Here is a 12,400-nt window from a genome sequence, read left to right as displayed (position 1 = left end):
CCCCGCAGCCCACACAGCAGGCACCCCGGCTCCGAGACGTGCCCGCTCGCACCGCGAACGCAGCAGACGGCGACTGAGCATGCGCACCAGCCGGCACGCGGCCTGGGGCGGGAGCGGGCCCTGGCCGCCGACACTCCCCTCCCCCACCCTGCTGTGCTTGCGCGCTGCGGACAGCCGTTGCGGGGCGTCCTGGGCCCTGAAGTAGGACGGTCGGAGCCGGCACCTCCCCTTTCGGCCCTGAGGTCACCCGGCCTGGTGGCCCCGGGACGTTCCCGTCGCATGGCGGAGTGCTGCGGACAACGCCCATGAAGCCCTTAGTCCTCTTAGTTGCGCTGTTGCTATGGCCTTCGTCCGTGCCGGCTTATCCGAGTGAGTGACCGGCCTGAGGGGCAGCGACCCTGGGGACACCCCTCCGGGAACCTTCCGGGTTCCGGCTCTTCCTTTTCCCGGGTCGGGCTGTCCTCCCAAACCCCGCTGTCCAGGGTTCTGGCCTCGGCGCTGAGGCGTGTCCCTCTCCTCCCCTCGACCCGCTGCGAGGCCGGGGTCGCAGCGACGGGAGCGACGGGGCCAGACCGCACGGGGTGCGCTCTGCGCGGAGGGGCTCTCGGGGTGTCGATGCCTCGGCTCCGCCGGTGACTTCCCCAAGTCCCCCTCGTCCTCCTCCCTGCGGTCCGTTGCGGTCTTTTGCGTATGTGATAGAGCAGGGGTCGGCAAACTGCGGCCAGCCGGGCATGCCTGTTTTGATATGGCTGGCCGGCAGAGAATGGTTTTTACGTTTTTTAATGTGAATATGAAATGCACTCCTTCGTGACATGTGAAAAAGGATGAAATTCAAATTTCATTGGTTATAAATAAAGTTTTATTGGAACACGGCCACGCCCATTCCTTCATGTATTGCCCATGACTGCTTTCCCTGTTGTAACTGCAGAGTTAAGTGGTTGCCACACGTAGTGTGGCCAGCAAAGCCTAAAGTATTTACTGCCTGGTCCTTTACAGAAAAAGGTTGACGCCTGTTGTAAAAGTTGGAGAGCATGGGGATTGTGGGGAGCGACCTGACCCAGGACACTCCCTGACCTGAGGATGCACTCCCCTTAGCATCCTTTGGTGCACAGGATTCAAAGCCTCAGTCAAGCAGACTTATAACTTAGGACTTCACAAGGATCTTTTTTGTCCTTCTTGGAAAGCTGGAAACCAGAAAGGTCAAATTCAAGCTGCTAAGACTTTACTGTAGTCACAATGTCTCGTGAGCGCCTAGAGGCATTTAAGTATTTAAGTCGGTTATGTGAGGCTTGCCCATCTAGTCTTAGAAGTTCATTATAGCACTTAATAATGCTGGAGTTTTGTTTAATTAAATCAGTAAATAAAATTTAACAGGTAGGTGTGGAAAAAGTCCTGTAGTGCATGCTAATTATGCAAAGCTATATTTTAGAGTTGTTAAAAGGTCTTAGCTAAAAATAACATTTAGAAAATGAAAATACAACACAACTTAAATTATCATGAATAGTAGTGGAAGTTCTGGAAGAAGTAGCCTAGATAACTAAAGTTAGTTCTTCAAATACTAGCTCTTACAATTTTTAGCTGTTTTAAATAAAAATCTTCGTAAAATTTTCCTTCCTGGCCATAAAGGACCAGAACATAATGAAGATAATATTTTTTCTTGATGTCTGTTGATCATTATTACTAACACCAGTTATTGCATTTTCGTAGCTGTAGATCAGTAGTTCATAACTGACTAACATATATGGAGACTTTAATTGAAGTGACATTAATACTTTTACACAGTGCACTTTGGTGGATCCTCACTTAACTCAGTACAATCTTCTGTCTGACTTCGTAATTTCATGACTTTTTCTTTGCACCTTCTTCCTTGAGCTTTTCTTAAGGCTATAGGAAATGAAAACATACTTCTCAGAAAAAAGGAATGATTTTGTGTGTGTTGAATAAATAGATGATATAAGACATAAGGAAACTATATACAGATTGTAGATCATAGAAGATACCTTGGAAAATGTAATTTACCTCTTTTCCACAGAAGTGGATTAAGGGATTTGTAGGGCAGTGTTACATGGCTGCTTTCTCTGTATCTGTCTTATTCTTTTTCTCTCAGTAATTTTAATTTTGTTTTCTAATTAAGTATACTGAAAGAAACCAGGCTTATTATGTTTGATTTAAATCAGTTATATATTGTTTTATATGGTCACTATTGGAACAATTGTTGGTGAGTCAAATAAAAAAAATGCTCCCTTATGTCAAATATGAGGCACATAGGTTTTTATTATGAAAAATACAGCTTTGACAAATTTTTTTCTAGACTAAGATAGTTTTGAGCTTATCTTAATACAAATATCACAGGCATGTTAAGTAAATACATTTGTTGAAAGCCTTAGTACTTCTTGTAACTGCCGGTGCCTTTCTAACAGGCCCAAGCCAAACTTACTAGTACTGGGTTTAATCTAAATTCAGCTTGATATGAATGAAGCTGGAGTAGGCAGAAGTCAATACTCCTCTACATACACACATCCTGATGGTGCTGGATAAACACATTTTTTACTATATGCTTAAACTTTTATATCTTCAATTAATTTCCTGTATCTAATTTTTGTGTAGTTTTAAATACTTTCCAATTTTTTAATTTATTTTTTTACTTTCCAATTTTTAAAAGCTTGCCTCTTTAATGTATTTTCACTGTATAACTTGCTTTACTTCTTAGTGAGAATTCCTTTTGCTTTTAAACAATTCACAATAACTTCTAGAGTAAAATTAACATAATTATGCATTTAAATAATATTAACTACTAATTTAAAAGTATATAATTTGCCTTTTATAATGTTAAGTCACCAAATATTTATGGGCCTGAAGCTGCAAATACAAGACTGTGAAATATTAGCATTGGGGTTTTTTTTTTTTTTTTGCTATCTCCTAAATAAATTATTTTTTCCAGGTCATCTCTTTGAATAGGTTAGCAAAAATAGAATTAATGGTGTAGGTTTAAGTCTAGGATGATAAAACCTTTTAACTTACTTCTCTAGATTGGTATTAAAAGAGGGCTCAATAATGAGCCTTTGGCCTCTATCATTGTCCTTAGAAGACCTTTGTCCTAATGAACCACACAAGGGGAGGGAAGTACTGAGGTAGCAGCTAACAACATTGTTCAAATCTATCACCAAATGTATTCAAAGGAAAAACAGATTTCTCTTATTTCTAATACATTCTAAAAGTAAAAGTCATTTGGTTCTGGTGCTGCAAGTTCACTTTATGCTGTTTAGTGCCTGAGGGTATAGCCTTTAGGGTCTCTCAAACTTGTGAATGGAATGTCAAGACATATTTCATTAATGTTTGAGATAATGAGGAGCATGTGATCTAACAGGTGAATGTTTAGAGAGTAGCCAATGGGAGAGTAGCAGGAAGTTTCATTAGCCTATCCATTGATGTTTTATGGAAAAAAAAAGATTCTTTTTTTGTTCTTTTGATCATGTTAGCCCTTATATGTATATACTTTAATCTCCTGGTAATATATGTAAAATTAAACATAAGCAGTAATTTTTTGTATATGAATAAATAAATACAAATATAATACTAGTTATTTGAAGAGAAAATATTTTCTTTTTTTAGTATCATATATCTGTGGCTTTTTGTAAATACAAAATTTATTGAACTTAACTATAATTTTTTCCGAGGCTCAAATACTCATACTTGACTATTTGGAGCTACTGTGAACTGCCTTCTGTGTTCTTTTGGTATGATTCCATATGTTTTTAAATACTTCCTGTTTTCTGACATTAACTGGTTGTTCCAGGCCCACTTTGTATCTTCCCTGCTCCAAAGGGAATCAGCTGTCCTTCTAAGGAGACATAATATTAATAGAACATTGTCTTAAAGACCAAAGTGCTTGGGATACATACCAGAGTTATGTGGTGGGGTGATACTATAATTTTGGTATCTGTTTGGAACTAGAAGAGATATATTTAAAAGTCATGAGTTTATTTTGGTTCCAGTTAAATTTTAACATTACGCATCTGGTAACTTCTTAATTTTTAAGTGTTCATCCAAACTAAAATTGTATTCCTTTTAAAATATATACTATAATGAGGCTGTTTTGGTTATCTATTATAGCATAAAAGACTGTCCTCAGATTTATTATTTCTCAGGTTTCTATAGGTTGACTAGACTCAGCTGAGCAGTTATGCTTTATATCACCATGGCTGAGGTCACTCATGCAACTGCATTCAGCTGGGAGTTCGTCTGAGGATGGTATCATCCAAGATGGTCTCTCATCCTCCAGGATCTTTCTCTACATGACCTCTTATCTTTCAGTAATCTAGCCCAAGTTTCTATACCATGGCAGTTGGCTTCCAAGAAGGAGATTTACAAGCCCCAGCATGCAAGCTCTTATCAAGCCTATGCTGTGTCAGACTTGCCAATATCCTACAAGCCAAGACAAGTCACGTGGGACAAGCCCATATTCAACGTGGGAGGACGCTATGGAAGAACATGAATAGCATGAAATACAAGGCCATAAAGTGACATTTCTTTAACTGTAATACTTGATTAATATGAACATAATTATTTGTTTACTTGTCACCAAAAATTAAAATTTGAATTAATAATAAGCTATAGGAAAACTGATGGATGAGTAACAAAACATAATGTTTTCCTTCTGACCATTCTTTAAATATACTTCACTAATGAAGCACAGTTACTGCAACTTTGATTTGTGTTGGAAGTACATTACTTCAGCTCAGTTATTTAAGTTCATTTTAATTTGAAGGTGTTAGCATTTTAACTGGCAGTTCTTATGTGGTGACAGCTTTCAGGTATTAGTTCTTGTAGCACTTAACTGCTGTAGAATAAGGGAAATTTATTCTTTGTGATTCCATTTCATGACATGGATGGAAAATACAAGCAATTTGTTCTCCAAAGTTAAGGACATTTAGCCAGAGTCTGGACCATCTATAAGTTGGTTGTTGCTTGGGTATGTTTAAGTTTTACATACGTGAGTTCTTTATGGATAAAGGCATTCTATTTTTCACTTTTGTTGTAGTATTATAAAAATCCTGGTTTTATTTGAGTCTTTTAACAAATGAGCTTCCATAATTCTTGGTTAAATTGGGTGCAATAAACAGTTGCCATATCAAGGTTACTGGCCAGAGCAAAGTAAAAATGTATACGTTCTTAAAGTACCAAGATCAGATGTATTCCATTGCACTTTAACTTTTTGTTAAGTTAAAATTTTAAATTCAAAGTTTTAAAATTCATCTTTTCCTATTTACTCAGCTACCAAGTTTCCCCCATTTTATGTAGTGTTTTGCTACTACCTTTAATGTACCGGGTATTTATTCTTATCTCAAACCACGTGTTTAAATTAATGATATTTTTGGTTTTTAATCTTAAGTTTTTTAAAACAAATTGTATTTAAACACACAATCAGCATCCATTTTTATATTGAGAGATAAACTTTTTTTTTTAGAATTCTGTTTTGATGTTCAGCATTTTTGAGTATGTCTCTTTTGATAGCCTAGGTATTATATTATAGGTACATAACTTATCACAGTCTATTGGTGTCACATTTTATTAGTTTGAGTGAAATGTAGAAATATCACCTCCCTTTATGTCCTTTTACCCTTCCCCATTCATAATATATTATTAATTGTCTTAAATATTTCCGTTACATACATTGAGTGTTATAATTTTTGCTTCAATTGTCAAACATGATTTGGGAAACTTAAGAGGAAAAGGAAAGTTTATTGCATTTACCCATATTTTTGCTCTTTTTGTTATTCTTTCTTCCTTCCCAGTGTTCCAGAATTTTTTTGTTTGTCATTTACTTTCTGTTTAATGAACTTCATTTAACCATTCTTTTAAGGTAGGTCTTCTGGCAACAACTTCTCTTAATTTTCCTTTATCTAAGAGTGTCTTGAGTATCTTTTCATTACTGAAGGATATTTTCCTTTGATATAGAATTCTGGGTTGATAGTCCTTTTTTGCCAGTTCTTTCTGACCTCTATGGTTTTTGATAAGAATAAGAATTGTCATTCAAATTGTTTTTCCCCTATAGAAGAGGTGTCATTTCTTTCTTGTTTCTTTTAAGAATTTTCTTCTTTGTCATTAGTTTTCAGAAGTTTAACCATGATATGTCTTGGCATGGATTTCTTTGAGTTTATTCTGTTTGAGGTTCACTTAGTGTCCTGAATCTGTTAAGTTCATTTGCCAAACTTGGGAAATTTTCAGCATTATTTCTCTGAATACTTTTCCAGACTCAGCCTCTTTCTTCTCTTCTTCTAGGACTCCAGTGACTTGAATGTTAGATCTTTTGTTATAGTTTCACAAGTTCCTAAGGCTCTGTTCATTTTTTTTTCCCCTCTGTGTTTATTTTCTCTTTGTTATTCAGATTGGGTAATTGCTGTCATTGTATCTTGTGGTCCACTTATTCTTTCCTTTGGCTTATAACACATTTCAGGTGAAATTCCATATTCACAATATATTTATATGTTTTTTAGTACAGTTCTCAAAAAGTTTAGCTATATTAGCTGAAGTGCAAAAATCCAAATTCTGTGTGGATTTGGATATGCCATATTGATGTTCCAGTTTTGTTTCCTGGGATAGCTACATAATCACTGCAAATGAAACACACAAAAAATACTTTTTTAAAAAGTAAGTTTTTTAAAAGCCCTAAATTTTACCAATAAATGTTCTTCTGAAGTTTTCAGTTGTAGCATTAAATAAGGCATCCCCAAAGAAATGCTAAAATTACCCAGTTTTATTATAACCCTATATTTTATTATCCTTAGAAGTAAAGATATTCCATAGGAAAGTTTCCAAATTTGGGATTATATATCTTTTAAAATTATGTTTCCCCCCCATTCTTTTACTAAAGAAGAGATGAGAGTGTTATAGTTTTCTTTTTACTCAGCTTAGAAACTATTGCTTTTTTGGCCAAGAGTCAAGATAATGTTTTTTCCTTCCTTAAAACTTTAGTCTTTTTTCTTTTTTTAGAGAATAAACTTTATTTTATAACAGTATCATGGAAAGCAAAATATCATTTAATAACAACTTGAGGCCGGGCGCGGTGGCTCACGCCTGTAATCCTAGCACTCTGGGAGGCCGAGGCGGGTGGATTGCTCAAGGTCAGGAGTTCGAGACCAGCCTGAGCGAGACCCCGTCTCTACTAAAAATAGAAAGACATTATATGGACACCTAAAAATCTATATAGAAAAAATTAGCCGGGCATAGTGGCGCATGCCTGTAGTCCCAGCTACTCGGGAGGCTGAGGCAGTAGGATCGCTTAAGCCCAGGAGTTTGAGGTTGCTGTGAGCTAAGCTGACGCCACGGCACTCACTCTAGCCTGGGCAACAGAGTGAGACTCTGTCTCAACAAAAAAAAAAAAAAAAAAAAAAAATAACAACTTGAAGCTGCTATAAGTCTGTTCTGGCATCATAACTATACGTAGCATCAAAAGCAAGGGGAAAATGTTCAAAACAGTTAATAAGTAAAAAGTCACGGGACTGGAAAGTCAAAAGGATCCGATATGAAAAATACCCCAGTGAAATTCTCAAACATTAGAAAATTTTCAAAATGTAAGAAATGCTTTTTTAATCTGTATTAATATTTTCTCATACAGTATATTTACTGCCATTGGAAAATTCTATAAATATTTACTATAAGAATCCAATGGAAAGAATCTGGAAGAAGGAAAGGCCCTACCTAAGTTAGTCAGAGAGTTTCCTTTCCACACAACAGCACCTGTTGAAGTGAATAGCACTTTACCAGTGTGGCTGGCTTTGTTCACTGTCTTTTGATCAAAATGAGCCATAAAAAGCAGGTAGTTGTACACAAAGTAAACAGTAAACAAAAACAAAACCCCTTAATTAAAAAAAAAAAAGAACTAAGAATATGTAAAAGTGGTTATAAAACAAAACACTTCAGTATGCCAGGGTGCTGCTCTCTGGTCTCTCTGATCACTTACCCAGCACCTTCTTTATCTGGTCATCGTCAATATCTGCATCTTCTGTGACCACGATGAATTTGTTAATTCTTGTTTCACACTTGCCACTTTTTCCAGTCTTGGCGATGCGTGTGGTGGTGGTTGTCGACACGGACTCAGGTGTGATGGTTTATGCAGTCAGTAACATGCCTGAGTCACCACCAGCCTCACCATCAATCTATGGAGACTCAAATGTCATGGTTTTGGTCTCAGTTTGGACAATGGAGACTTCCTTGGTGGAGACTTCAGTCCTTTGTGAGGCATCAGAAATTGTTACCATCTCTGTTTTTTACCACTTGTGGCTTTCCTTCAATGAGCTGCAAATGTTGGGCTTTAGTTGGGCTTCTCACTTCCCTCCTGCTGTCCCCATCTTGTACCATAGTAGTGCTGACAACTTCAGGGCCATGTGCCGAAATCTCCCCAGCAGAGACAGAAGAATTTTCCATAAGACTTTGGTCCACAATGCCAATCAGAGCTCCATCAAGAGTCCTGGAGGCCTGTTTACTAGAGGTGTGCTCGAAGTGTGGTGCTGGCCTATCTATGAGGGTGCTTGCCTGGGGGGTCTGTGCTTGGGTCCAGCTGCTGTAGGGGAATTTGGACCCCCAGGTCAAGAACTTTGGCTTTGGTGGGTGTTTAAACCTGTAGAAAATGTAATGCTCTGTGCACACTATGCCTTCTCGCTGCCTGTTAGTTTGGCATTTTGAATCTAACAGTGCTCCCATACCGTTTCATCTCTGCAGACCCAAATCTAATGTAGAGGTTACTGGGCATATAGGAAATTTTCAAGATTTTTGCCCAAGCCAAATAATAGACTATGAGCCCATCTCTGTAAATGAGGAGGCTGTCAGCACAGAAGCCCAGCTTGTAGTCCATGCCTTCTGAGTCCTTGGCATCATGTAGGTCAACCCTGTACATGGGAAGTCTTTCTGCATCATCTATGAACTGATAATCAGCTTGCGCTGGAGACAAGCCCCTGTGGGTTTTGTACAGCTCTGCCACCATCTCTACCAGCTCCTCAGTCTGTGTGGGAGAAAACTAGTATTCACTGAGGTCAGTGCTGCCAGAACTTTGGGGTCACAGTCTCTAAGTTGAGACACAATGGAGCAGGGCAGGCAGCCAGAGGCAATGTCTTGCCAGAGCTGAAGGCACAGGTATCCGGTGATATCTTCAGTCAATTGAAAAGGATAGCAAGGATAAAACTTCACATTAAAAGTGAACAGCCAGAGAAGATTTTGCAGTTGTCTCTTTATTTTTTTGCAGGATCTAGCCAGTTTTTCTGCTCAGGGTTTTCCTGAAACGTAAGTCCAAAGTAGTCCTTCTCCAAGAGATTGAGGTGTTCACATACTTTGTCAAATAACACTTGTCCTTAGCACATTTCTCTACCTGCCCAAGTGTGTCTCACTGGTCCCATGAGATTCTCCACATATACACCACACATCCCTCCAGGTCACAGCTGTATTCGGTGCCATCTAAGAGGATCACTTTATACTGGACAGTTTTGGTCTCCTTGGTGGCTTTTTCAGAGGCCTTCTCTGCTTTTAGCTCATTGGTCTGCACTTTCTTGGTCTCTCTTTTTTCTGCTGTTCCTTCTGATTTGTCTTCCTGTATTTCCTTTACCTTCTCCTCTTCTCTCTCCTTACTTACCAATTCAGCAGGCTGTGTCTCAGCTCTGCTCATGGAAGGCTTTTCTTCCTCGACTTCAACCTTAATCTCCAGTTGTTTCCTCTGAGTTGTTGCTTCAGCATCACCCTTGGCCTGTCTCTCTTCTTCCGGAAAAGCTTCCTCTTTATCTAAGACCTGTTCTTCCATAACAGCATGGGTAGGCTCTTTTTCGTCTCCATCTTTGGCCACTAATAAGGTCTGTGACTTTAGTTTCTTCAGCCATGGGGCTATGAATCGAGAAATACCCCTTTCACAGATGGCTCCTTCTGTCTCTTCTGGTGGTGGACATTGCTTTGGCTTTCAGCTGTAGGAGAAGGCTGGGAATCTTTCTCCTCAGGATCAGACGACTGATTCTGCTGGGTTTCTGCTACTTCTTTGGTTGCTCTGTGGTTGCATCTGCTCCTAACTGGGCAGAGTCCTCCTTCACTTCAGATGCAGAGCTTACTTCAGTAGTCATGGTTACAGCTTATCCTGTAGTCCCAGCTACTCGGGAGGCTGAGGCAGGAGGATTGCTTGAGCCCACTTGTTTGAGGTTGCAGTGAGCTATAATGACACCACTTCTCTCTTGCCCAGGCAACAGAGCAAGACCTTATTTTTGCTGAATGTTCTCTGCTTTTCCACATGCTCCACAATCTTTTCTTCTACATAAAGATCCTTCTGGGCCTATTTCTCAGAGTCAACCTTTTCTTCAAAATTCAGGTACTTGTCCTCATTGGTTGGCTGGGGATTTTCAGTGGCAGGATAGTCGTGGCCCTTTTCTTTGTGGAGGTTCTTGGGGAGAAGCTGGTGTGTGAATGTGCTGGAGTTGTTTTTGATGCCTGAACAAGTGAATCAGCATGTATGCACTTGAGAGCAGCATGAATCCTCAATGTCCTGATGTGATGCTCCTTACGCTCTCCATTGAACTCCTTGCAATTCTTCAGCCAGAAGATGAAGGGAGTGGGGTCGCCAGAGGCTGGGGATTGGGGTCATCAGCCACTGGGCAGTGGAAGCGAATGGTGTGGGTGGCCAGCATAGCCAGCAGCTGCTTATCTGTCCACTGGGGCCGAGTCCAGTAAGGAGCCCCTGCTATTGAGGGCAGGGCTTGGGGGGTGGAAAGCAGGACCCATCCCCGGCCAGCCTGTGTGCCTGGAATTTGGTCTCATCTGTATCTTCAGCCTCCGCTTGCCGTCCTTCTCACATCCAGAGAATGGAGCACCTACCCGCTCACTGCACACACTCATTTCCACTCAGCTCCGTGCATGTGGGCTCCAAGGCAATACCAGCCACAATGACCTCGGCTACAAAGACCTCAGCAGCCCTTATCTATCAAAACTTTAGTCTTTAAGGAACTGGGTATGTTACTGTATAAAATTTTTAATGTTAGCATTTTATTACTATCATTACAGTGTAGTGTAATTTTTGGTACGCTATCACTTTTTAGGAGCACAGAAGCTACTTTTTTCCTTTTTGAGGGTAAGTTTTAGCTGGAGAGGAAAAAAAAAAAATTGTTAGTTAAAGCAATCAACTCATAATGACATTTTAACTTTACTGATGAAATTTTTCCAGAAGCAGATAAAGGTGTTATGTTTGGGGTTTTTACAAAAACCACGCTGATGTATCTTCATTCTTTTAAATAGATGTAGAAAAAATTATTTGTTTTTTACACCTTTATTTTATTTTTATTTATTTATTTATTTTTAGAGAGATGGGATTTTGCTCTGTTGCCCAAGCTGGAATGCAATGGCATAATCATAGCTCACTGCAGCCTCGAACTCCTGGGCTCAAGCAATCCTCCTGCCTTGGTCTCCCAGAGTGCTGGACCTGTTTTTATACCTTTTACCAATTGTAGTTTTACATATGCAATTAGCTATTTTAATTGGTTCGAGAAAGTGTTATTTTTAAGAACTTGAGACTTCCAAATATTTTAAATACTTGATTAGTTTACAATATATTTGCATAGATAACAGAGTGCTAAGTTTTCTTAGGGTGGTTTGTGAAGTAGTTACTTTGAAAAATTAAAAAAGGCGGAGGAAACAGTAGCGACCAGGCTCGGAGGCAGTGGCGGCTGCGGACCCTGGAGGTGGCGATCGCCCGGCACCTGGAGCAGCCCAAGCTGGGGTGCACAGCCGGGGGCAGCGGCCCCCGCCGCGACTGACATGGTATTTCCGCAAAGCAGGCATTGGGGCTCCTCACACCTACCCCAGCAACTCAAATTCCCCATCTCGGACTCCTGCGATTGCGTCAAAGATGAATTTCAGCTGCTGTAGACTTAGTATCAGAGCCCAAAGCTAGAGTGTGACAAGTTGGCCAGTGAGAAGTCAGAGATGCAGCGTCACTATGTGATGTACTATGAGATGCCCTGCACCTTGAACATTGAGATGCACAGGCAGGCTGAAATAGTCAAGAGGCTAAATGGGATTTGTGCCTAGGTTCTGCCCTACCGCTCCCAAGAGCACCAGCAGCAGGTCTTGGGAGCCATGGAGAGGGCTAAGCAGGTCACTGCTCCTGAACTGAACTCCATCATCCGACAGCAGCTCCAGGCCCACCAGCTGGCCCAGCTACAGCCTCTGTCCCTGCGTCTGACCCCATTGCCTGTGGGGCCGCAGCGCCTTCGCTACCAGCGGTCAGCGCGGGCACCGGCCTCGTATTGCTGTCCACACAGGGCTCCCAGGCCCACAACGCCAAGGAAGACAGGAACGGGCATGACGGAGACACTCAGCAGAATGACGACGAGAAGTCGGATTAGCAGGCGGGGAGACACCGAGAGTTGTGGAG

The 12,400-nt window shown here is 40.6% G+C and overlaps 1 protein-coding gene and 2 pseudogenes across 1 annotated transcript in view; 2 read left to right on the top strand and 1 right to left on the bottom strand.

Annotated features, from left to right (window-relative positions):
• Positions 1–305: 305 nt before the first annotated feature.
• The window catches only part of SPESP1 (sperm equatorial segment protein 1), a 36,370-nt gene continuing 24,275 nt past the window's right edge, over positions 306–12,400 (top strand). The window contains exon 1 of the mRNA XM_069491898.1: positions 306–369. Coding sequence (XP_069347999.1) covers positions 306–369 — 64 coding nt within the window. The remainder of the gene's footprint in view (positions 370–12,400) is intronic.
• Positions 5,696–10,100, bottom strand: LOC138380905 (band 4.1-like protein 2; annotated as a pseudogene).
• LOC138375022 (TLE family member 5 pseudogene) lies at positions 11,767–12,371 on the top strand (annotated as a pseudogene).

The sequence above is a fragment of the Eulemur rufifrons genome, chromosome 2 (assembly GCF_041146395.1).
Source record: "Eulemur rufifrons isolate Redbay chromosome 2, OSU_ERuf_1, whole genome shotgun sequence".
In the NCBI taxonomy this organism is placed as follows: Eukaryota; Metazoa; Chordata; class Mammalia; order Primates; family Lemuridae; genus Eulemur; species Eulemur rufifrons.
This window is presented reverse-complemented; position numbering and strand designations above follow the sequence as displayed.